Source organism: Trachurus japonicus, chromosome 5 (genome assembly GCF_045865225.1).
Source record: "Trachurus japonicus isolate A0001 chromosome 5, Traja_1.0".
NCBI classification, from domain to species: Eukaryota; Metazoa; Chordata; class Actinopteri; order Carangiformes; family Carangidae; genus Trachurus; species Trachurus japonicus.
This window is the reverse complement of record NC_140911.1, coordinates 32,543,908-32,570,988: the sequence shown is the minus strand read 5'-3', so window position 1 is coordinate 32,570,988 and position 27,081 is coordinate 32,543,908. Positions and strand designations below refer to the sequence as shown.

General features: G+C 41.1%; 1 protein-coding gene across 1 annotated transcript; it reads left to right on the top strand.

Moving 5' to 3' along the window:
* On the top strand, nucleotides 1–26,959 carry slc6a11b (solute carrier family 6 member 11b). The gene is made up of 15 exons (XM_085777531.1): nucleotides 1–285; nucleotides 827–1,054; nucleotides 2,295–2,429; nucleotides 2,697–2,837; nucleotides 2,949–3,030; nucleotides 6,472–6,604; nucleotides 10,296–10,430; nucleotides 16,631–16,734; nucleotides 16,870–16,994; nucleotides 17,880–17,992; nucleotides 18,464–18,601; nucleotides 21,457–21,559; nucleotides 22,246–22,346; nucleotides 22,776–22,946; nucleotides 24,504–26,959. The coding sequence occupies exons 2-15, from the start codon at nucleotides 844–846 to the stop codon at nucleotides 24,645–24,647; spliced, it is 1,836 nt and encodes a 611-aa protein (XP_085633657.1). The 5' UTR covers nucleotides 1–285; nucleotides 827–843; the 3' UTR covers nucleotides 24,648–26,959.
* Nucleotides 26,960–27,081: the final 122 nt, after the last annotated feature.

Sequence of the window (27,081 nt, the reverse complement as noted above, 5' to 3'; positions counted from 1 at the left end):
GAGAGTGGGAGCGCAGTCGCAGGTTATCCATCGCCTGGTGCAAGATCTACCGTCACTCTGCCACGTCTGGGATCTTCCTTTATATAGACGGGAGACTCAACAAAACCACTTCAGTCAACGCGGACCCAGATTGTTTTCTTTCTCCTCTGTTGCCCCTTCTCTCCTCTTTTTTTTTCTCCCACCCCCTTGATCAGGCTTAACCATCCTGTGTTTTGTAAAGGCAATTGTTAGTGCGCATCATCGCGGGAGCCAAAAGGAGGTCTGCCACTGTTCCATAGGAGACTGGTGAGTTGTGCCACTCAGTTTACATGTGTTTGATTTCTTTTATTTTCATGATAATTTGTATTTTTTCTTAGTTGTTATAGTGTATTCTATACTTTTTTTTCTGTTTGATTGGCGTTTGAACTTATGTTTAAGCTCCTACAGTTTGTAGATAATGATGACTGCTGGTTGACTGATGAGTTGTGTCACTGTAATTTTATTTTAACAACTTCAGTTTTGTTTTACTGTATAAATGTTGTAGTTGTAAATAAGCTTTCACAGAAGTTTGTAGCTGCAGGTCCCTGAAGTTTTGTGTCTTTGTATCTGCCCACTTAAAATCCTCACCTTGGCTGTTTTAATTGGTTAATTAGTCTGCTTTCACTTGATTCAAACCTCCACATACATGAGGATCATTACATGGCTGTGATGTTGCATGAAAGGGACGGTCCTGTTCAGACTCAAATGTCCCAGAAAGAGTCAATTTAAAGTTCTGATGATGTCACCTCTTTTCTCTTGTTAAAAAGAAAAAAAAAATCTTCTGTCTGATTGTTTTTCTCTCTCTCAGCGGGCTGCTGGAGCGTCATGACAGCTGAGAAGAGCGGGCCCGTTATAAACGGTAAACCAGAGGATGGCCGAGATCCGGAAGGGTCCAGCTCCAGCCTAGCCGTTGGGGAATACAATGAGAGAGGACATTGGAACAACAAGATCGAGTTTGTCCTGTCTGTGGCCGGAGAGATCATCGGGCTGGGCAACGTCTGGAGGTTTCCCTACCTCTGCTACAAGAATGGAGGAGGTAGGGAAGTCTTCCTTTCCTGTGCTTGTTTGGATAAGACCGTAATAATCATAATACAGCTAATAGGACAGGTTTTTATGGGTTTAGTGGGTATTTGATACACATGCATGCAGGATGGGGGACGTAAGACTGGTACCTGTAAGAAGGGATTGCACAAGATTGGAAAAGAAAGAAACATAAGCAAATATTAGACCGATAAGAAGAAAGTGTTTACGACTAGGGTCTGGGGAAAGGATGTAAGACAAACTCTGTTGTCTTCTCCCGCTCCAAAGGAGGAGGTACATTTGCTCTCACTGGATAAAAACTGAGCAGGCAACAGTATCAAAGTTTCAAAACATGATGTCCTTTTAATATTTCATCCATTATGCACAATCGTGTCAATAAAAGAGGTGGGTTCCCTCATTAGACTGCACAGTAAGGATCCACCTCATAATCTGAAAAGGTCATCCCACTCTGAGTGAGGCATCATAGTGAGTGTTTTCATGTGAACTTTATGGATTCATCCTTACTATTTAAAGTAAGCATTAAAGGGATAGTTCACCCAAAATTCAAATTTCACTCATCTACTCATCCTCATGTCGACTAAGGGCTGGGAGAATTTTCAGAGTCCTCCGTGCCTTCTCTGAGTTACGGGGGGGTCCGCACAGCAGTATTTGTCCATATAATGGTTGTGAATGGATACCACTTTTCTTCGTCCAAAAAGACACACCAAAAAACACCCAAATACCTCCATACTGCTCGTCTGTAATGTCCCTCTTGTATTGAAGCCCGGACATGTGAAATTGTTCCGCCGGTCAGTGCAAATCACGCAAGATTTGCACTGACACAGGAAGAGCAGTGAACTGAGACACTGGGAGCTTCCGCTACAAACAAGCTTAAAATATAGACTTATTTAATTTTTTCCGAACAATTTCTCATGTCAGGGCTTCAATACAAGAGGGACATTACAGACGAGCACTATGGAGGTATTTTGATGTTTTTTGGTGTGTCTTTTTGGACATTCACAACCATTATATGGACAAATACTGCTGCGCGGACCCCCCCGTAACTCCGAGAAGGCACGGAGAAATTCTCCCAGCCCAAGTCAACATGAGGGTGAGTAGATAATGAGTGAAATTTGAATTTTGGGTGAACTATCCCTTTAAGAAGTATGTTTTGCTTTTTTGGGATGAATTAGTTTAATGCTTTCTTACTCACACTAGTGCATGTTCCTGATGTGCTCTCTTTTGTGTTCATACAGGTGCGTTCTTTGTTCCATATGTCATCTTCTTCATTTGCTGCGGCATCCCTGTGTTTTTCCTGGAGACTGCCCTGGGTCAGTTCACCAGTGAAGGAGGCATCACCTGCTGGAGGAAAGTCTGCCCGCTGTTTGAGGGTAAGAACACACTCACTTCACATTAATATAAATAATAATCAAACAGAAAATAATAAATTTTACAGAGAAGTAATGCTCGAATGAATGAAACTCACTTTTTGCACACATATGCTAAACATCAAAGTATTCTTTGATGATTTTTTAACTCACTGTACACCCTAATTAAATGTCTTTTGGACACTGGTCAGATCTGACATTGTATTAAATTTACAATCTATAGCCTTTCACTTAAATTTTTTTTCTCGTTTCCTCTCTTTGCCTATTCAGGAATTGGCTATGCAACGCAGGTGATTGAAGCTCATCTAAACGTGTACTATGTAGTGATCCTAGCCTGGGCAATCTTCTACCTCTTCAACTGCTTCACCACTGAGCTGCCCTGGGCTGGCTGCGGACACTACTGGAACACAGGTAGGAGGAGGGGGCGATCATCATAGGCATCCTATTTTCCTTAAAGGAAGTTGAAAATACAAATTTCGATGTTTAGCGTCACATGAGTCACCCAGTGTTGTGTTTCTACAGAGAACTGTGTCGACTACTATGGAGAAAATGCTACCAACATCACAAACCCCAACGCAACTTCTCCCGTCATTGAGTTCTGGGAGTGAGTACATTTCCTATTTAAATGTTTTCACTTGATCTTCACGATCTTTATACTGTATAAGACCTCGCTCGTACTCTGTTTGTGTTTGTAAAGTCGCATTAAAGAGCACACTATAATGGCAGCTTTTATCTCTGCGGGTATGAAATATTAATGGACGTGCCATTTGTCCTGTAACGCCATGAGTAGACGCTTTGTCTGTCCAGACATTCTTCCACAAGTCTGCTCATTATCTAACTTATTGTTCAAAACGCTGATCTGCCGATGCTCCAGACTGTTTCACAGACCCCTCCCTCGCTCCCTCCCTCCCCCCAACCTTTCCCCCAATAATTAGTCAGCCCTTTTCATATTTGTGTGTCAGCGGGCCCTGGTAGGCCAGCTGTCTCCCAGCTAGAACCATGTGTGTGGCAGCAGATCAGCCCTTGTCAGTGTGTAGCACTGACCATGCTTCCTGTCTCGCTGCCAGTGGCTGTGTTTACACTGCTGGGTCAAATCTAATTTTCAACCCTCTGATTAATCTTTTCAAATTACATATCAGCATGACGACAGTTAAATTCAAATTGCCGTGTGTATTATTGTGTTTAAATCAAAGCACTCAGTAAGATTCCTGGAGTAAAAGTTATGAAAATGTCAGATATGGGCCAGCAACCTATTCCTATGTAAGCCACAGAGACAGACATGGCCCAAAGAGCCAACCAACATGTTGCTGGCAAAAATAGCAACTTACCGAGCGTTGTTCAGCTTGTGCCAAGACAGACTGTTGTGTTTTGCACTGTACTGTATATACAGCATAAACAAACTGTAGTGCCATAAATTAAACAAGCTGTATTTTGCCATCTACATGGATTTTTACGTTGCTTCCACAAAACCAGTGCACATGGTTATATTCCATATTTACGGTTTAAGCGATGCACCACAATCAGAGTACGCATGTGTAAGATTAATGAAAAACTGTAAAATAATATTGCAGTGGAATTATTATTTTTTGGAATACCTAACTAACCAAAAATAATTAGATTTTTATACTGTATACAGTATTATGTTATAATAGTATCTCTGTGACCAGGTATAGGATATCTAGCCTTCTTGTCTTTGCTCTAGTTACAACCACACAGAGTCGATATAAAACAATAGATATTACTGTTCACCTTATAAATCTGCACACCTCCTCTAACATACTCACAGTATGTAAGTGAGTTACACACAAAAGGGAAGCTGTTCTGTGCACCCATATAAAAGCAATTCACCCTCACTTTAGACCATGGACAAGCATATTTACACACATTAGCGTTCACATTTTGCCCTCTCGGCTGACCAGGCAGGGACAGGGGGGCTGTGTTGGACCTACCCTGTGGCCAGCCACCAAGAACATGTCATGATGATCAATGGCTGGTCAGGAGCTCCGGGGGTGAACTCGGTGGCAAAGATTTGGCAGCACCGTTTAGCTCTGTGGCTCCGACTCTCGCTTCTCATCCTCCATCAATGCTGTTGCCTGGCTATGCTTCAACAAACAGGAAATGAACTGTTGTTTCACCTCCGTAGACAAGCTATGATGTCATAATCGCCCTTAACATGCGCGGTATCCTGCCTTCACACTGTTGCACCTGTAGGCATATCACAGGAGAAAAAGAGAAGCCTGAGTCCTCTGAAAGTTTAAACATTTACGACAGGCCTCCATTCTTTGGTAACCCCCTGGACACATAAACGCCATGAGTATCAACAATATCTGCAACTGAAGGACAGATGTATTTGACATTTTGGCAATTTGGCCCATTGGGAGTAGGTTCGTTACCTTTAATTGTTGATGTAAACTATTTTTAGAACGGCGGAGCAGAGCCACAAGCTGCCCAGAGCTACGCTACGGAGGCTAATGGGAGTTCTTGGTTTCCCTCATAAAACTCATCAAATAAACAATCCAACAACTCCAAAATGCTCTTGTGGACAAGTTGTGACCTGCACATTCACCACGCTATGAGATAATAACAGAACGTTATGAGACAGAGTTGTTTTCAAGGTAAATTCATGCAAAACCGCTGATCCATGTTCCTTTCGCGGGCAGTTTTTCGACAAGCAGTCTCTGCATTTGCTTCGAAAACAACTCTGTCTTGTAACGTTCCGTTATTATCTCCTAGCGTGGTGAATGTGCAGGTCACAACTTGTCCACAAGAGCGTTTTGGAGTTGTTGGATTGTGTATTTGATGAGATTGATGAGGGAAATTCCATGAGTCTCTAAAGCGTAGCTCTGAGCAGCTCGCGGCTCGGCTCCACCGTTCGTAAGACAGCTTGAACCGACAATTAAAGGTAACGAACCTACTCCTAAAACTATAGGGATTATGGCAATGGGCCAATTTGCCAAAATGTTGAACTATCTCTTTAAAGGGACAACGAGGAGTTTTGAAAAGCGAAGCGTTTTCACACTACATTTATGAGCCTCCGCACGCACCGTAAAATTCTTTGACCGGGGCAAGACGGACTCATGTTTTCATTCATCAATAATTAAAGTCAGAGGTTCAAAGAGGTTCACATACCGTCGTAGTTCCGACCATAAACGGCGATTTGGCTGCATTATTCTCATGACTTGCCACGAAGGAAACGCTGGTCGGCTCGACCAGCATTTCCGCCACCACTAATAATAACAAAATAACGATAGAGACAGAACTATATATTTATCGAAAATGGGCCCATTAACAAGTGTGGGTAGCGGAGAATCATCCACATTAACGTGAGACTTTTTTATAACCGAATAGAAACTCCTTGTTGTCCCTTTAAGAGTCATCAGAGGTTTGCTCACTGCGAAGGTAGAGGAAGCTCGGTAGAACAAATTCTACAATAAATGCTTAGAAATGTAGCTTTAAATGTGGTGATGAGCCAACATGGATGAAAGGGAGTGATGCTGGAGGGGAACATGCAGGTGGATTGGGTTGCTCTGTAATGCTGAACAGCTTGCTGTTGCCCTTTCAGTCACCGACAAAAAGTGGATAAAGGGTTTGGTCATATCCGTGACCGGTAGTGTGGAATAGGTTATTTTCATCCTTGGTGACTAAGCAATTATGTGCAAATCTGCAGTGGAGAACACTTAGTGATTTAAGCTTGTGTATAGTTAAGGCTCAAGAAATAGTAGTTAGCGTGCCAGTGTTTTGAAGATGAGGAGTAGAAGTCCCAGGGAAGTGGTTAACCAGCAGCTGACATGACATTACTATTTATACGGAACAAACTCAAACAAATATTTATTTTTCATCATCCTCACTCTGGGCTTTAACTTATTTAGCACAGGTTGTGGTTATAATCATCCATAGAGCGATGTCAAAAACTGCAGGTTTCATGCTACAGTACTTCAGCATACTTCACCTACACTGGCCTCTACACATGTCAACACCGTAGCGTGGACTATATGCCCTGAAATCAAAGAGACAGTAACCATCTATGATTTGTCTGCTGAAACAGACGCAGAGTGCTGAAGATATCAGATGGTATTGAGCACATGGGGGGAGTGCGCTGGGAGCTGGCCATGTGTCTGGCCCTGGCCTGGTTCATCTGTTACTTCTGCATCTGGAAAGGACCCAAGTCAACTGGCAAGGTAAGACACAGTAATGCATACAAGTGTGTGTGTGTGAGTTTGAATTATTTCTAATGCGATACAATGAGTGAGTACATTATGATCTTTAAAGGTACATTGTGTAGGAATTACTCCCATCTAGCATTGCGGTTGTAGATCGCAAGCAACTCAATCGTATTTTTCATGCTGCATTCACGTGAAATTGGGCAGACGGCAGACGGACGACAGCCGCTGCACGTAACAGCATAAACAAGCCTCTATGTAAACAAGTGGTCCATTGCACGAGGCAAAACAATACACGTGACAATATGTTGTCATGGCGATGTCTTATTGTTTACCTGACCCACGTTTTACCGGCTTTCTCTCCACTTCTGTGACTAAAATGACATCTGGTTTGTTACCGACGGCCGTCTGTCCGACTGCACGTGAATGCAGCATCAGCGTAACGCTCCATTCCTCCTCACTGCGTTACCGCGGTGACTTTTCACAGACGCCACCTCGACCTGAGCCGACAGCTCTGGTGTCTCCGCTGAGTTTCCGTGGTTTCCTACCGTCACGCTGCCACTGAACGTAAAAACATGGTGACAGGACATGGCAGCCAGCACCGAGCTTACCCGCTCCATGTTTATATTAACGATATGAACGGCAAATTCAGAGCTTACCGGAACACTTCAGTTTGTTGATGGGGGTGATTACTGATTAATGAAAAACATGCTTTTGAACGAAATAATCGTTTTTCGTGAATATATAACAGGAGAAGTTACACAATGTTCCTTTAAATTTCGAATATGATGATGTGTATGTGTGTGTGTGCAATGTTGTTACTACTGCTGCTGCCAGTTTCATTTGGATGAACATTTTTCATGTTTGGTCTTACACGCTGAAACAGCCACAAGCTGAAGTACTTTCCCTTCTTGTCCTCAAAACAACTCCCTCACAGAAAGCCACCAGCATTTTCCCCCAGCAAGCGGAAAACAAAAGGGGAGTCTGTGCAACCCACTTGTACCTTTTCTCCCATCAGCCTTTCCATTTTAATGTCCTCCTTGAGTCTCTTCTAGCAGCCTTGAGGAGGATAGTATGGAGTCTGCGTCTTGCTTTGGGTGCTCGGTTGCCCTCAAGGAACTCCTCTCAGGTTCAATGAGCCAGAATGAGTCGGGAGATAGAGATGGAGGAAGAAAGAGGGGGAAGAAAGGGAGTAAAGAGAAAAGAGGAGAGGTGTGCGAGGAAAAACGAATGGGTTCGCATTCTACATGACGGGGGGAAAAAAAACAACTAGGCGGCAATGCCTATATCTCCCTGAAGTGTCTTTTGTGTGGCTGTGAAGTAAGAGGGGAGAATGCTTCTTCATGGCTGGGCTTTAGCAGCTGGTCCAAGATTGATTCCTGTATTCACTGGGGGAAAGGAGAGTGTTCATGAGGAGCATGCAGAGTATATCCTCATCCTCCGCCTCTGCTGTATTCTGCCTCTCTCTCTCTCTCCCGCTATGAGAAATTAACCACAGCTCACTCATTGCAAGAGAGAGAGAGGTGCTTTCTTCTCCGCAGACCCTACAGCCCCATTCAGTTCCGACTCTGCTAAGCTGTTTGCTTTTGTTGGCCGTGTTTGCCGGCCATTCTCACATTTAAGCCCTCCTGTTAGATTTACGACAAGGCAGGGGCAAGTTTGACCAGTAAATTTGCGGTGGCTTAAATGTTTGCCCGCGGTGAGCTGGAGGGAGCATGTGGAGCATCAAAAGTTCATGGAGAGATTGAATATTGTCCTTTTCATCTCCAGAGTGATGGGGAGAAAGAGGGAGAGAAGGTTTAGGATGTGTAATTGTTTTATTTGACAAATTAAAGGAGGGATCTGTTGGGCAGGAGACAAGTTTTCCCACACTTTCCCTGTGGGCCACGCCGGGATTAACAGAGTTTAGAGTGGACAATCTCATTAAGTCTCATGGATTCTCACTGTTCAGACACCTTTCTTGGTTAGGATTTCATTTATCTATAAAAAGAAAATTGAGTCTGGATTTAGTGGTTATTAAGACGTCTAAATACATTCAGTAAAGTAAAATGTCTTCTGAGCTTTATGTGGTGTTTCAGATCACAGACGCGCTGTAACTGTGGAGTTTGGCTAAGAAGCTCATCCCCCCCATCCCCACCATCAACACCACACCTCTCTAAAAAAGCATCTCCCATTCAGAAAACTGCTGCTTGCAGTAGTACAGTAACGTGACTGGGTAAATGGTGTGTACATCTGTGAATTAGTGTGTGTTCAGGCCGACCTGTGAATGGTCCGTTTTGTCTGTGTCTGTAGTATGTGTACACCAATTTCTATGTTGTGAATGAAGTTGTGTGTGTGCTCGTGCACTTCTGTGCATGCTTCAAAGAGAAGCACATTTTCCCACACTGCCAGCATCACTCCTCTGGGCTTCTCCTGTTTAAGAGACGGGGCCAGAGGAGCCTTCTTTTCTTTTCAGTCCCCTGGCCTGGCTCTGTTCTGTCCTGTTCTGTCCTCAATTGGACTTTGACTAGATGCCAGCAAGCCAGGGGATGTATGTTGCCCGCCTCGGCCTTCCAAGGGGCCAGGGTTTTTGTTCAAGGGGGTTTCTAAGAGTCTTGAGATGTTGAGCACAATTCTGCAAAACCTGAATGGGTCAATAAAAGAGGGAGTGTTGGTTTGATGGTTTGCAAGCGCTAGCTACTGTACAGAAGGTATGTGTTGTGTTATGGAGTCAACTCGGGTGCTATGCCTGATACTCTGCTGTGTGAACATATCTCTTACATAACATGAGTACTGTTATGCCCGATCCTCGGTAACAGTCTGTGTGTTATGTCATTAGCCATGATACATATCAGATGCTGCATATAACAGATATGGGCAAATAAAAACATTTATAGTTTGTGGTGTGTAGCCAATGAGCCTATGCCATTGCCAATGATGTTTGCTAATTTAAATAAGTTGTTGAGCATAACGTATGGTAATATATAGATATATAATTAGCCATCCTTGTCCCCACTTATCAATATCTACAACTACTGTAAGTCCAAAGAAAGGACACTGGCCAGGATTCAGGAAGTCAGAAAAATAAATCTATACTGTATGTGTGTACCAGAAATTAAATACATGCACCTGTAATTATCTTGTGACCCTCCTGTTTGACAAGTCTTGCAAGTTGCATTCTGATTCTTGCTACTGAAAATATCTATTACAAAGTAAACCACAAGAACAGGACAAAGGGTTATAAAACCATACTGTATCTGTAAAATCTTGCAGCATGTTGTGGCCCTTGTCACTGATCTTTCTCACTTATTTTCACCGTCATCTTTTTGTTCCTGTCCGGACATGTGTGGTTAGATTACTGCCGTGACCTCTCACCTCTGGGTGTGAGCACTGCAGTCACATGTTTTCATAAGAGCGACACAAAACTGCAAACTTGTCCGTCCCCAGGCTTCTTTCAGTCGAGTCAATCCAATGTTTTCTTGATGATATGAAGTAGTTTTAAAAAGTGGGTGGAAGAGGAGGTGGCAGCGTTGGTTTAAGTCCAAGATTGTGAAGTCCTGGATATTGCTGGCAGGCGTTTTGCTTTGCGTGGCTCCACTTTGATTTCATTTTTGCTTGCATCATATCAGGTTATGTAAGTTGTGACAGTTATTCATTGTCAACAGTGTTGTTTTTTTCATAATCTGCACATAAAATAAACTCTTAAATCTGTGTATATTTGTGCCTTCAGGTGGTATATGTGACGGCTACCTTTCCCTACGTCATGTTGATGGTCCTGCTGATCAGAGGGGTGACGCTGCCAGGAGCATTTGACGGCATCAAGTTCTACCTCTATCCGGACATCTCGCGTCTCTCCGACCCTCAGGTAGGACACAGTCTGTCTGTCAACATGAAGATAATGCCACCTGCAGGCAAGCCAAAAGTTGTTGATAATTGCCACCTGTAGGCAGTTAGCGGTTATGCAGCAGTTTCACAGTGGAGCTGCAGTTAGCTGTAGTTGTGTGTTAGTTAGCCCAATTGGAAAGTTCAGCGTAAATGCTAAATTCTTCCTGAAATTGAGCAGAAGATTTTCTGTCATAAAAAAGTAAATTTAAGACATCCAAACACTACAGCTACAAGAAAAGAAATAACTAGACAAGGTTGTAGAAGATGTTACTCTCCTTGCCTGTAGATGACGTCCATCATGTCTATAAGTGTGGCTGTGGTTACTTGTCCTGCTGCTGGTGGGACAGAAATCTACACTACACCATACTCTATACCCCAGACTCTAGAGATTTCAAACTGACCCATTATATGATGAAATCTGGGATGCTACATGCTCTGATCATGGCATTTTAAGACACCAATTTAAAACATCTCTGTACTAATATAATCCAAATTCTTGCAACAACCTTAAAATGAATACTCTGAATTCTTGGTGTTTTGCTTTAGTCTACTCTGTACTTGCACCCACGTTTATGTTGTTCTCAAAATTCCAAGGGGAAGCCGAAGGCAGCATAATGACAATCTGATCTGTTGACTGAGGCAGATTGTACTGGATTGAACTGTGCCTGTTTTCGTCAAAAGCACAAGATGCTGAGGCAAAGCAGGAGAGGTTATAGAGACAAGACACATGGGAATGCATTTATACACATTCCTCACATCCACCTGTCTGGAGCTGAGTAGCTGCCAGTGGGACAGGTGGTGTTGTTGATACTGTAATGCCACAGGGGATGAGATTTTTTTTTCTCACACCTATCACTATTTAGCACTGAGAACTATGTTGTAGCAAAAACAGAAAAACAACTGCTTGTTTAGTCGTTCCCTGTTGACCACCTACATCGTTTGGAGTAAAACATAATTAAGTGTGTAATTAGGTATATTTAGATACCTCTAGTGGCTGTGATGGTAATGTGTCTTAATATGCAGCTGAGATTGACATAGCAGGGCTGACTCTTCCTGTTGGTGATGAGCTGATCAAGGGTCAGATAAACACTGAGCTCTAAGAACCTGGAGGAGTTGAAAGATGAGGGCTTGAGGTTAATAGAGGTGCTGCATTAACATATCACTCATACAGACAGATACATACGCACACACACTTGGAGCAGACTCCTTGACCTCGTCTGGAGAAAGGCAGACAGCTCGGGTCGCTAGGCAACAGTGCAGTAGAAAATGTCATTGGACAGGGTGTCATGACAACACGAATCAGGACAGATGAAGAATTTGAGTGAGAAAGAGAGACAGCAGATTGGAGCAGATAGAGTGATAACACTTTTCTATCGCCACATAGTGTCACGTTATTCTTAGGCAGTTGGATTGATGGTTCTTCGGTATAAAAGTCAAGAAAGACTAATAATGTACCAAAACAAAGGTAGTAGAGGGAAGGGATGCAAGATAAATTGATGTAAATAAACCAGGTTGTTAAAATTCTATTACACCTGGTGTTTCCTTCATTTACATCTGGTGTACATGAGTGTTAAAAAAAAACACCAGATATAAATGAAGGAAATGCTAAGAAATACTAAGTATTAAGAGTTAACAATATATCAAAACAGTAGATCACTTAAGTGTGATAGATGTGTTTTCTAGCCCTGCCTCCTTCAAGATTATATTCTAATGAAAATAAAAACTGTTGCTGTCTTTCAACTTCCACTTCCGCAATATATCACAGCATGTTCAGGAAACTCTGCGCTGCAAATTGATCATCTCCTCCTGCTCCGACTCCTACCCTATCCTATCTGAACACCTGTTTTACATGCTTCATGGCAACAGCTGGTCCACAGAGTGAGACACCTCCAATGTGATAGCAAGGAAATGTTGGCTCAGAAATAAGTAGATATGCAGTTGATCAGTAATTGCACAGACAGACGAGCCAAAGCAGAAAAGGTGTTAAGAACATACAGTCTCCTGCTACAACCCATAGGTTTTATGAAGCTTAAACATTATTATTACAATGATATAAGAATATATATTCTAACAAAACTATTCTTTAGGCATGAGCATGGGGTTGTGTTTCAAAGCTCTCCAGCTGTTGTGCAGTGAGATGACTGTTGCTTCTGTGATTTTAGTGAAGTGAAGAGACAGAGATACAGCGATAAAGTTGGACAGTGAGTAGAAGTGAGAAATAAAAGAAGTCGACAAACAAAGACACAAACGGAGGCACGGAGGGAGTGAAGGAGGGCGATAAAGAAGCGCTGCTGTTTGGCAGAGGAAGACATTACTTCTGACACCGATGTTAAATTAGTTTCCTCGTGGACAATCAGGGCTCTGTTCTGTCCAGCAGCCTGTATAGAGAGTGTATGTGTGTTACCCTCTCCTTTGACACCCCTGAACTTCATCATGCCTCCCCTCGTCTCCTCTTTCCTATACCTGTCTATCTCTAGCTGTGACCCGCTTTGTCACCCTCCACCCAGCCCTGTGCATCTCTTTTACACTCCTCACACCCCCCAACCTTCACTGTTTATGTCTTTCTTTTACTCTACTGCTGCCGCTCATCTTCAGACTTTCTTTTGCCAAAGCTTTTGTCTCAGGATGTCAGGATGTTGTTGTGTGGTTCCTGCCTTTGTTTAAAAAATACAGCTGCCGATGTCAGGAGGGCAATATCATGATTAACCTACTTAAAGTGAAATTCCGGCGTAAGTGTAAACCATGGTCAAACACACCGTAACACCGAGTTAGACCCCCCCTCGAGAGATCAATTTGCCCGACCGCTACATTTACGAGATCCACCAACTTCAGCAAATACCGCAATATCGCCACACACGGCGCTGTCCGGATCCACTGTCTGACCGCAACCAAAACGCCACCATTAGCTCTTAAAAATGCTCATTTGCGAATTTCACTTTAAGGGAGGCAAACACTAACTTTGATTTTTGAGAGATGCAGTAAAAGATTTGACACTCAACACTGCAACATCATCTCATAAAGTTGTACAGTAGTTGTGCACCTCCAGCTCCTAAATGCTCCACCATCTTTTGCTAGAGCAGTCAGAGAGAGTCAAAACACTCGAGCTGTGGACTGTAACATCACATCATAGAGTTGCAGGGGAACTGCAGAGTGATAATTCACTGCAGGGATCATTACGCTGAGAAACTCTCCGCACATTCAAGTAGTCATGTGACCTATTGTTCGCATAAAAAAAAGCTAAGGGCTGCTTTGATAAAAGCTTAAAGTGCGTGTGTTTGCCTGAGTATTTTTCTTAGTCACGGTTATAGCCTGATGTGTTTGGTGTTAATAAATCAAAGTCCATGAGCAATGAGCAATGTTCTACTCAAAACCAAGGCAATACTAAAAACAGACACAAACATATTTGAAGTGGATCAGTGGACTATTTTAGGGTCAATTGGGGTTAAATGTTTCCATAATACAAGAGTATAATAATCTTGTGCATACCTAATTGTCATAAAATATTCAGATACGTAGAGAAATTAAATTTAATAGACCTGCAATAAAATAAAATAAAATCATTTCTAGGGGGGGGGGTACTGTTTTCAAAGACCTACATTACACGCTGCAGTACTTCATCGCTCCAACAGCTGTTGAAACTTCACACTCAGACCAATGCTACACTTTATGACACATCTCATATCAGACAACATTTTGTTTTTCAGTAAGAGTATGTTTATGTATCTTGCCACACATTGTGAGAGCATATTTAAGGTCAATGAAACATTTGAATGCTTAGAGCATTTTTCATAGACTTGTAAATCATTTGTATTATGCAGTGTACTGTAATGGGATGTCTTTGAAGAACTTAGTGAACCTGACTTATTTCAGTTAATGTCTTAAAACAGCATACATAAAAATAGGTGGCCCTCATTTGATGTGAGGAGCACCAAAGAGTGATACATTTATATTACAACAACACTATCTTACAACCAATGCCTTCCAGCTTTTACACAGTAGAAATGTTTCCTGGAGCCACAGTCTCAACATAACCAAACACAAGCCGGCCAAATTAGGCACAACATCAACAAGTGATTCTCTCTGAGCCTGGGCCTTTAAGGTTTCACTGCGCGGTACGGCCATCAGCCGAGGGTGAACTAAAGGGAACATTAATGAACATTAGGAGAGAAAGGCCTGTTCTTCCACAGGAACAGTCCTGTGTTTGTGAGGTCACAGAAGTTACCGTGGTTACTCCCAGGAGGGAGCGAAGACCGTGCGTTTGTTAATTGTTTCTCGGTGGGGAAATGAGATTAGTGGCTGAATGGTGATGTGAGAGAGTTTTCAAAGAGCCATGCTGCATTAAGTTTGAATTCGCTAGCGCTCCATGCTATCCTGTGGGTCCTAGGCTCCTGTGCTGCACTACAAACCAGCTTCATAATGCACATTTAACGCTGTCTCATTCAGGAATCCTACATGTGTAACTCCACATGCAGTCCATGAATAAAACTACTCTGTCTCGTTTCCACATTACACCTATTACTATAATAGAGACCGATTCAAGAAGAAATACAACTTTACCTGTATCGTTCACCAAATATTAAGGTGCAGTAGTAGTAATACAGAACATATTTACTTGTATGTATAAATTGAAAACTACTACTTTTACATATCCTTGCAGTAATAGGGAACTATTTGTTAATACATTACAGTTGTCTAGTTACCTCTCATTTCAAGATTTTTCACAAAAAACATACTGGACTTGTCACTCTTCAGTTTGTGTAGCAGAACTTTTTCTTTTTCTTTTCTTTCCTGCTTCATTAATTATTTTATTGATACTTTAAGTATTTTATCATTAAATTGGAACGTACCTTGGAGTACCTCTTCCACCTCTGCCAATATCATTTTCCTTTAGTCCAGTATATCCAGGGATAAACTGTGACAGGGAGGATTTAACAGCTATAGAAAGTTAAGAATTAATGAAAATGTAATGCCCAGAACAAGGTCAGCAATAGAACAATACCCCTACAGGAGTAATAGTCACAGACATTTCAGCATCACCGCTGAGTTCAAACCAACAATTCCTGATACCTATAGACTCAGTCCAAAAACAAGATATCATAATATCAATATGGTCACATTTATGGTTCATTAGTTATGATGGTAGAGAAAGATTACTTACTGTAGCTAAACATTAACTTTTTGAGAAAGTACAAGATGCAAATGTGTGTCACAATGCTTTGGCTTTTTGTTAAGTAAACACTGGTGAGCTGGGCCCTTTCCACCACCTGCTATGTCAAGTAGATGGTCACATGACCTCAACAACAACAGCCATCTATGTTGTTTTACAGTTACACATGGACTCAAAGAGCCAGTCCACATAAACTGCAGCAAAAACAACAATCTGCAGCCATGCTAGCAGAAACACCAGTGTTGAATGCTGACTTCAATATGCTAACATAGTCACAATGAAAATGCTAAGATCAGATTTATGTTAAATAATGGATATCACTTAATTGGAACCACTCTCTATCAGGGAAAATGTCCAAATGAAAACGGTCACTGTGTGCAAAATGAAAATTTTAAATGTTTTGACCTCAAATGAAATCCAGTTCACTACTCTACTCTACTCACTATGCCATGGAGTCAGTGAAGCATAATATGAATATTTAGGCACTGGAAGACTTTAGAGCTACTTTAAATATGTTAATCCATGATTCGAGCTGCTACACTGTGCGCCCCTTTAGAGGGTAAAGAAAACGGTGGAGCTGTGCCGTAATTTCATTATAGAGTCACTGAGATGATGGAAATCAGGTAGATGAGGGTTGACTACAGAAATGGGGGTTTCATTAGACCAGAGAGTCACCTCCTGCCATATCGTGGTGGTCCCTTGCAGACGGAAACTCTCTATTCATTCTAATTCTGAGGTTTAATTAAAATTAAAAAGGAACATTTGGTGCTTGTCACTGCTTCCCTCTTGCCATATAGTTTCTATATGTACCTTGAGTGTCTCATGAAAGTCTATGACAATGAAAAAAAAAACTGTTTTATAAAGGTGATGTGAATAATATGATACCACACAGGGTCTAATCCCAGTGAAACTTTGGTAAGTAGTAGCAGAGTTCAAACACATGCAGACGCTTCCTTGTACTCACTCTCTCCTCTCTGTATATGTACCGTATCTTTATGCCACTTTTGTATCAGGTATGGGTGGATGCAGGAACCCAAATCTTCTTCTCCTATGCCATCTGCTTGGGCTGTCTCACAGCTCTGGGAAGCTACAATTCCTACAACAACAACTGCTACAGGTAAGAATGTGTAATAATGGATGAGGTGTATGTTTCTAGTTTGTGATTATCACTTGACATCTGTCTGTGTTACTCGTCGTATAAGGTCCAGTGACAGTGCGATCCATTTCTCTTTCCCTCTGTCTTCCCTCTCAGGGACTGCATCATGCTGTGTTGTCTGAACAGCGGCACCAGCTTCATCGCAGGATTTGCCATCTTCTCTGTTCTGGGCTTCATGGCCTACGAACAGAACGTTCCCATTGAAGCTGTGGCAGAATCTGGTGAGAAAATAACAGACTATATAAAATAAGATTTCTGAATTACCAAATTTAAGTTACTAAGCATATATGCTATAAGCAGACAAGGGAAAGCTTGTGTGAATCTCTATGCTCCATCCACTATATTCTAGTAAAATGGATAAACATAACCAGTTATATAAGTCCACACTCTTCACCTCGGCACTTAGACCACCGCATTATGATTTATTCAAGTCAGTATGAATGATTTAGTGGCGGAGTGAGCGATTTGAAATGTTTGTCTTAGAGCACGGGGAGGACAGTGCTTAATGTTTTAGATAATATCTTTTCTCAGGGTCTGCCAGCAGTTGTAGGTGTAAGTAAAACTACGGCACGCCACCTCTCGTTTTAAAGCAGCCACTCTTACTGTACTTCACAGCAGCATCTACAACCATTGTGAGACTTTTGCTTGGCTGAACTTGTGTTTACGAGTCAGTTTGTCTGTAAATCAAAGGTTTTATTTAGATTAAATAAAAAAACTCCATAAAAATGATGCATACAAAAAATGAGTTTTTTTTTTTTATAATGACTACGTAATAATAATAAAACCATGATCAGACCACATTAAGCCCCAGTAATTTAGGACACCCCATTAAGCAGAGAAGGAAATTCAATTAACAAAACATCATTTAGCAATAGAAAAAAATAACTGATGAAGAAACTTGGGAAAAACTTCCCAAAAGCCCAGCTCACTGATGTACAATGAAAATAAAGTAATATGATAACGTAGAAGAAGCTTTAAGAAGATGAAAAAAAAAACTTGGTACATGACAAGCAAGAGATTTATGTTCTTATTATTGCCATTGTTGTTTGAAAAACTCTCTGCTGCTTCAATATAACTAACTTCAAGATCCCTCTTTCGTGGCACAGGTCCTGGTCTTGCCTTCATCGCCTACCCTAAGGCTGTTACGATGATGCCTCTGTCTCCACTTTGGGCTTGTCTCTTTTTTATGATGCTCATCTTCCTCGGCCTGGACAGTCAGGTGAGGCCAATTTGTGTCAAGGCACTAATATTGAAAGGCTTTGAAATAAATGTGATCCTTTGGGTAAAATCCGCATGAAGACAAATGGAAGCACCAACACAAAGCATTAGCATATGTTTACCTTTAAAAAACTAGTGTTTAAATTTTGTCTTGTTCAGATTTGAAATATTTAATTAGAAAACATATATACATATTGTCTGTTAAATTCTTTTCAGTTCTTTTAGTTCTTCGGCTCATCAAGTTGCTTTGGACAGACACAGGTTTTCAATTTAGGTTTAGCTGTTTTGATTTTAATGGAGATTTGGACACCTATGTAGTTGTTACAGGAAACAAATGGTCATGTGCAATATAAACTATATTACTGTCTTGTTGTCACTTAATTGCCTGTTTATTAGCTACTATAAGTGGCTGTTGTAGTAAAAAAAAAATCACTTCTCATTTTGTAATGATGAAGATTTGTTTTTGTTGCAGTTTGTGTGTGTGGAGAGTTTAGTGACAGCTGTGGTGGACATGTACCCAGAGACATTCAGGAGAGGCTACAGAAGAGAGCTGCTGATTCTTGGCATGTCTATAGTCTCCTTCTTCATAGGTCTCATCATGTGTACGGAGGTAAGGACATATTTCATACAGTAAGTATGAATGTGTTGATAGGAGAAACAAACAAACTTACAGTGTACTAATCAGTTACATTTATCCACTGGTACTTAGTTAATAGTCACATCATACATAAAGATTTCACATAGCCTACGCACTGTATGATACAGTCATCAAATTCTAATTTGAATTACACTGTTTGTACCTTCAAACCATACTTTTATTTCTATGTAGACATGTCATCATCATCATCATCTTCATTATCATCATCACGACCACCACCATCATCACCGTCATCGAAGATGAAACCCGGTCAGGTACATTGCAGATGTTGGTCATTACTGACTGTAACCGTTTGTTTAGTATTAAACCTGCAGTGCAGAACATGTGTCTCCTCACTCTGACACTGTTGTTCCCAAAAGCCATACGCACCAGTGGTAGTTTGATTTCATCCTTGCCGTCAGTTGACATGTTTCTTAAATTGTGGAGCGCAAAGTTTCTTTTTACTATCAATATACAGTACATGTTGTTGCTAACTTCCTTCATGGCCACTACAGACATCAGATTTAAAAGTCAATCTCGTGTCTCATCTCGTCTCGTGAGATGAGTGTATCGTCACACCCCTAGTAGGTTAGCTTCCTATTTCAAAGTAAAAGCACAAATTCTGTTGTCATGGTTTTCTGTATGTAAAAGGCAACGGGTGTTTTATTTTGTGAAAGTAACCAGAAGTAACCGGAAGTGCGTTGGTCACAACGGCTAGCTTGAGTAGCGCCGAATTCGTCCAAACAAAATTGTAAACAGCTGGTATTTAGACAAATTAACGACACACTGCTGATCTAAACGGCTACTTTCTCGCCTAAAAATGTTTGAAATATCGATAAAGTGATATATTTACAGAGTTTAGAACTAAAATGAAATCAGCTTCTGACTGCTGATTTCGGCTCGGGTAGGAGGCAGGCTAACACTACCAATACACTTCCAGCGTTTGAGCTAAGCTAATTAGCGGTGTGCCAGCTCTGCCCGTATCTCCCTTGTTACTGCACGCACAGTCAAAAGGATGGTGTCTATCTGCTTGTCATGGACTCGGGAGTGAGGCGAGACACGAAAAAAAAAGTTGGCGTATCCCTTTAATCGTCAATTAGTCATTAATTGCATGAAATGGTGAATGCTTGAATGCAACAAACACCAAACAAACAACTCTAAAATAAGTTACCACTTGATTCAAAGTCTAATATTCAATCAAGACAATTCAACAATTCAAATCAAATTGCTTTCATACTGCCCCTCTTAGCACTCAGCCTGTATGAAATGAATCACTGATCTTTTCCACTCGACACTTATTCTTCAATCCCAAAGGTCCATAGTCACGTCATCCCTCCAGAGCAGCATCTATGTCACCAGCTCTGATGTGCTTTTTAGACCTTTCATCTTTCACAACATCAAGGTTACTCATCCACTAAAAGCTTTTCATCTCTCCATATGCATTGCACTTCATCCACCCCCAGTGTAGCACTATACTGTTCTCTATAGTGGACATAATGGCCAGAAAACAGAAGAATTTAGTGCAAAACTTAAGTATGATACTTTCTCAGTGTTTCAGGCAGCTGCATTGTCCAGTGACCTAACATTCATTCCCATTCTAATCCCTGTCACCACTACACAAAAATCACCAATTTTCCCTCTACTTCCACTCAATCTCCCACCAACACCTGCAGTCTAGACACTTTATTCTTTTCTGCTGCCAAAGAGCCATCATGAATTAAAGGTCTCAAGGAGCCCAGAGTGGGGTTTAACACAGTTCAAAAGGTCTTGTGAGAGTGTAGCTCAGTACCTAGCTGAGACAGGCATAGAGGCAGTCACTGAGACATTTTGATATTCTTAGCTATTTACTGGCTGTTTAGAGCTGTGATGTAACCCTGCTCTCCCAGTCGTGTTCAGATTTTCAGATTTTTTTTATGATGGCCCTTTTAGTGGAGGCAGAGAGGAGGAGATAAGTTGCCTCTAGTGAAGGTAGGCTGAGTGGATGATAATATCGAGCACAGCCACAGAAACTTCTGAAAGAATTTGACATTTTCAGATACATGCTTATTTGCTTTCTTGTGGAGCTTGAGATGAGAGGGGAGAGAGAGTACATCAGTCAAGATATAGTATATTAAGTAGTGAGCTTTAGAGGTGCTGATAGGCAGATTAAGTTGGAGAAGCGTCTTCAGATTTCAGCTGGATTTCACTTTGGTGTACAAAGGTCAAAGTTCAAGGTCACAGTGACCTCACAAAATACCACTTATAACTCCTCAACTCATACACTAATAATTACACCATTTAACTCAAATGTCAAGTATGATAAAATGATGATGTGATGACATTCTATATCCAAATGGTCACAGGTCAACTTCAGAGGCATGTCCCCGCAAGGCAGTAATTCTAGTTTATTTCATGCTAAGCTAAGTTAATGCTGGGTCCAGCTTTATATTGAATGGGCAGATGTGAGAGTGGTATTGATCTTCTCATCTAAGCCTCAGAGAAAAAGTGGATAAGTGTATTGCCTACAAAACAGAACTATTCTGTAGCCATATTGGACCTCTAAAACACAAAGAGTGTTGTTGGTGTTAATAATGAAGCATTCAAAACACCAACCAGAGCTAAATGCTTCATCAACACCTTTAAACAATGATCTGTGCTTATCTTCAGAATTACAGTAAACGAAACACAAGTGGTGGGTCACAATGAGGATTTGTTTACTAAATGAGCCTCTGCCATTAGTCTGTGACAAGCCTAATCATGCACTGCTGATTTACTTCAACCTTGATGTCATCCAAATGATGCTCACATAGCAGCTGTGACAGAAACTGACACCTGTCTCGTCCTATCAGGGAGGGATGTATGTCTTCCAGCTGTTCGACGCGTACGCTGCCAGCGGGATGTGTTTGCTGTTTGTGGCCATATTTGAGTCCATATGCATCGGCTGGGTGTACGGTAAGAGCAGAGACTCTGCTTAAAAACACAGCAAGAGATGTGGGATGCAGTGTTTTCTCGTCTCACTCCTGTCATTGCAGATAACAGTACTCTGTCTTTTGTCAACTGAACAACTGCCAAGATGTTTCAGCACAGAAAAACAGGCCACAGCACTAAGCTTGTGTAATACTACAGTACCTTACCCTTCCTGCTGAAATAATATTTCTTCTCTGCCCTCTGCTGGAGAATGGTCTCAAACACATGGAGCATTTACACAAGGCATCAGATTCATTGTAGTGAGATGCTAAAAAAAACAATATTATGGTACTATATCAACATGAAAGCTTGTCATACTGTATTTTTCTTAGAAAAGCATGGTGTCTTTTTTCCTACTCAGTATACCAATCTGTCCTGCAATGTTCCCATCTTTTACACTGACCAAAAGAAGTGTGGCTTTCATACTGTAGCAGGGCTTTATATACCAGTGGATTTACATTAATTTCTGCCTAATCCCATGGCAACCAGCCTAATTATATCAATTCACTTCAGTATGTAACTTGCAGCAATGCAGAATGATTTTAAGTCCCTCGGCCAAAACTAGATGTTTTTTCTCCACATCCAATCAGCAGCTCTGTTTTAGATGACCATATTCTGTCAAGGGGCATCAATCAGGTCATTATTTTGAGCGACACTGATTTGCGTTTCAGGTAGCGACAGATTCTACCTAAACATCGAGGACATGATTGGCTACAAACCTGTCTTCTTCATCAAATGGTGCTGGATGATCTTGACCCCGGGCATCTGCGCTGTGAGTTCACTGCAGACACAAAATGAGAGCAGCAGTACCATCAACAACAGCAAACAACACATTGTGCAGATGATCTTCTAGATGTTCTTAACTTTTCTTTTGTATATTTAAGTCATAGTTTAAAGCCATTTTGATTTATCTTTCAGGATGATTACTTTTTTGTGAATAGTTACATTGTGTATTGTAGCTGTTGGCATATAGTATCTTGTCCCGTTTTATATTTTAATGCAAGCAAAAACACATGCAGCTTTGAATGATTCGTGGATTAAGGAGAAAATATTCATATTACACATTCTGTTCATGTGAAAACTGGTTTGGATCCAGATGAAGGCCCGGTCGTCGGTGGCTCTTCTGTATTCAAAGGACACAATCTTGCAGTGTAAAAAACAGCTTTTACAAATAGATAAGACATCATTTTGTCTGCCACAGGCAATCTTCCTCTTCTTCCTCATCAAATATAAACCGCTGAAGTACAACAATGTGTACACCTACCCTGACTGGGGCTATGGGATCGGCTGGTTCATGGCCATGTCCTCGATGGTCTGCATCCCTCTGGGGATTATCTGGATGATCTGGAAAACTCCTGGAACCTTCTCTGAGGTAAGAAACACTCCCATGGACAAAGTCCTTTTTTATTCACCAGAGCTGTGTATCAAATAATGAAGACATTTTGTGCAGGTGGTCAAGCAGAATTATATTAGCCATATGCTTCCTTGTGAAATTTCAGCCATTGAATTTGTCAAATGTATTACAATACACAATGCAAATAGATAAGTGGCTACAACCAACCTTTGTAGCTTTGCATTTGAAAGAAAATATCTCTACTATCCAAACCAACCATTGCTTTGTTTGCTTCAACCCTTTTCCCCCATTGTACAGAGAATCAATAAAGTAGAAGTCATTTTCTGTCAGCCTTTCACTTGTTCACTATCTCATATTGTCCATCTTCTGTCCCAAGAACTATCTCTTCCCCCGTTGTACTGTAAACTAATTCAACTGATAACTTCCTGACCCTTAACCCTGTGGTAGACAATGGAAATTGGGTAATGTCAATGAAGGCAATGCACATCCATAAAAGGGACTCAATGGATGTCCTTCCCATTTTCTAGGACTCCAATACAAAGCCTGGTGCAGGTGTTCACATCCTTTTCTCATCCAAAACAACAATGGACAGTGTCCGCAGACATTTTCCTTTTAGACTCTCACTGACTGGTTTGCATTTGGGAAATATTTAATCAAATCACTTGCCAAGCTTGGACTGAATGAGCCTCACAAATCTCATCTGACATGTGGCTTTCTCAGAGGGGCTGTGACACAGTTGGATGGGTTCCTATCTTTTGCTTAAGGGGAGGATCAAATAAACAAATGGGTTTCTGATATGAGATGATCAGCAGTGGCCTCTGGTCTTTGGGAGGATAATGTTTGTATCTTGGTGGGGTAGCTGGCTGAAATGCATGGAAATACTTTTTTGTTGATGCAACATGTTTAGTATATTAGGGAACTAGTAAATCCCCAACTTCGTCAATTTTTTTAGTCTGTTACAAATATGGTAACAGGGTGTACCGTATGTGCTGTGGTATCACTGCTGTTTTGTTTACTCATTCATTCTCAAAGGGAGAAACTTAACAAAATAACCCAGTGGTTCCCAACATTTTTTGGCTCGTGACCCTATTTTGACATAACAAATTTCTGACGTCCCTGCGATCACGTGATTTGCCGTCAATCAAGATGCGCCAGCTCAGATATTTTTATATGCTGCATTTTATTTGAACTCGATTTATATTCAAGAAAGTGAAAGTATAGAATACAATTCTTTAAGATTTTGTTTGGTGTTTTTAATCTAATTAGTTTTAAAAATATTTTTATCAGTAATTACTAGACATTTCATGCAACCCCATTTGAATTCCAGGCGACCCCACATGGGGTCCCAACCCCAAGGTTGAAAAACACTGAAAACATTCAGTGCAATACAATGTACAAATACAATGTCTATACAAATGAAATAATGCTTAGTTGCAGTAGCACAAAATGTGAAAATGTTCACATTTATGTTTGGATACATTTTCCCCCTTCTAGCTGCTTCTGCTAAAATAAGTATTTTGGTGTGAGAGTGAGAGAGATAACCTCTTTTCTCTCTCTCGCTTCCATCTTCTGCAGAGGATGAAGAAGCTGACGACTCCCAGCCCAGACCTGAAAATGCGAGGGAAACACGCTGCCCTCAGTCCTTATGCCGCCAATGACGCCAAACTCAAGGCTGATGGGAAAATATCCACCATCTCAGAGAAGGAGACGCATTTCTAACTGACCGCCTGCCTGGCCAACCAAGCTGCCTGCCGTCCAACACAATGAAAACTACAACAACAACAGTATCCATCACAAACACAAAACAGGAAACAAATGACTCGGGAGTGTTATTTTTGTTTTGTAAAAAAATAAAAGAAAAAAAGGGAAGATTATCACGTGGTTATGTAGTCTGCTTCTGTTTTGCACAAACTTTGAGTAACACCTTTGTGGTTTTCAGTTAACATTGTGACTAAAGCAGCTGTTTCTTTCTTTTTCTAACCATTAATGTTTTAAAAATCAGTTTGATGACATACAGTTTGTGGTTAAAACTTGTCCTGGTACCTTGTCAGTACTGGTCGCACTAGTGTCTGTGCCTTTAGAACAATACCCACGTGATGTGTTGTAAAAGGCTTACACTGTACATTTATTGGCAAAGTGCTGTGCCTCTCTATTAGGTACTAGGTACCCAAATGTGACTATCTAAGATGTAGCAGCTTGGGGACCATTCTACATAGTTGTGTGTTAAGAGAGGATACAGCAGCATGTGTTAGCACTGAGGCTATAGGAGGGCACTGAATCCCCCTGTAAGCAAAACTTTGAGTTGTCTATTAAGAGTTTTGCCATTGAAATCTTGAACGCTATGATGCAGCTGTCACTATGAGGGATGTTAATTGTTTTTAGGCCTTCAGAGATTCTTGTTTACTTGAATACATTAGCAAAAAAAGAAGATATTACAGTTATTCCTCACCCCCCTTTTCTCTACGTATTACAGTTATTGTTCATCATGTTTTGGGGCTTTCCATGGCATTGCTTTTTCTAGACAGATGTTTTTGCTCCAGAGGTTTACAGTAACACTAAAGGATTAACAAAAAAAGGTGTCCAGGGTGTAAACATTGTAAAATAGATCTCCTCAGTTTTTAGATAGCATTAATTTTTACATCTGTTAGGTTTGAGCTAAAAATTGTTTACGTGGCTACGAATAGCAGTGAGCGACTCGCAGGCTGAGTCTAGAAACACACCTCTCTCTCCTCCAGCTGCCCTCCCGTAAGTCGTGGATATCCGTCATTTCACAGTAATTATGCTGAGTCTAACACAGAGTGACAGACAGACGAGCTTCCACCCCGGCTTTTTTATTTTTTATTTCCTGCTCCGCCTGTAGAGGAGAAGATGGATGCTCATCAGATGAGCATTTCAAAACCCATCTGTCCTCTTACACCCCTCCCCTCTTTTTATTCTTTCCTCTTGCCCCACCCCCCCACCCCTCTTTTCTCTCGCTGTCCTTCCATCTCATCTTCAACCTCTGCTTGTCCGCCTCCTCCAACTTTTTCCACTTCTGTTTTTGGCTTCTCTTTATCACATGGATGGCTTGAACAAGTCTTTATATAAGACCACAGTGCCACTGAATGCTTTGTATTTCACCACGCAACGATACATCATCACCAGTGGTTTTGCTATCGATTAGTGTTCCTGTGGCCTTTTCTTCTCACATTGTGAAGCATGAAAAAAAACAGCCTTTAATTTTCCTGTCTGAGTGACTGCAGGGTGAAAGCAGTCTGTCTCCATCATCCATTTAATTGTGGTTAAGAGACAATGAGCTGGTCTCAGTGTTCAGATCGATCTCAGTCCATTACAGTCTCATCCAATCAGCACTCCAATGGCTCTTGAGTTGTCCTTTCCCCCCTTCCTCACTTTGTCCCACTTTCTCGCTTCCCTTCCTTTCCTTCCTCTGTCCTTGTTTCCCGATGAAAATGCGATCAGAGTAGAGCATCTGAGGGATGGAACTTTAAATGTCTCTTTTACAGTTTTCCAGGAGGAGGCAAAGAAAGCAGGGGAAGAAATAAGGAAATGATGAGCTGAGGAAGTGTGTGACCGAGTAAGTAACGAGGGAAATCGAGGAAGTGTTTAGTGACCGAAGCCCCTCCTGTCTAAGCTGTGACATCCTCTTAAACATGTGATTGGTCCCTCTGGTGTGGTTGCATTGTGACTTTATCACCTCCTCACTGATGTTTGTGCAAGTTAATAGTTGTGTGCATCGGATATTATAGCCCACTGTTTTAACACTGATCATGTTGATGTATATTTTTACATCTCTTTTTAGAAATCCGTGGTCTATTTCTTGAGATGAAAAATGTTTAAAAAGAAGTGCTGTAATAAAAAGAGTACATCCTTTGTTTTGACTTTTGATATGCCGCTCAAAAGATCTTGTTATAGAAATATAATGAAAGGTGTTTTACTGTTCTGTACTGTTCTACACAGATTTTGGTATTCACAGGACACATGAACTGTCTGCTTACTCATTTTTAAGAATAAATATTATAAAGGAAAACTGACTGTGGGCTCTGGTGTCTTTTTTTCCATTTAACTTAATCTTTAAACCAAGATGTGCGGTTATCGGAAGAAAAGAAAAAAACTACTCTTAGATACTGACATTTCTTTCTAAAATCCCTTGAAA

Excerpts from the sequence above, each read along its gene's own strand:
- slc6a11b (XM_085777531.1), top strand. The coding sequence starts at position 844 with ATGACAGCTGAGAAGAGCGGGCCCGTTATAAACGGTAAACCAGAGGAT. Across the intron at positions 3,031-6,471 it reads CCCGTCATTGAGTTCTGGGA|ACGCAGAGTGCTGAAGATAT; the intron begins GTGAGTACATTT and ends CTGCTGAAACAG. Across the intron at positions 22,347-22,775 it reads TGACCCCGGGCATCTGCGCT|GCAATCTTCCTCTTCTTCCT; the intron begins GTGAGTTCACTG and ends TGTCTGCCACAG.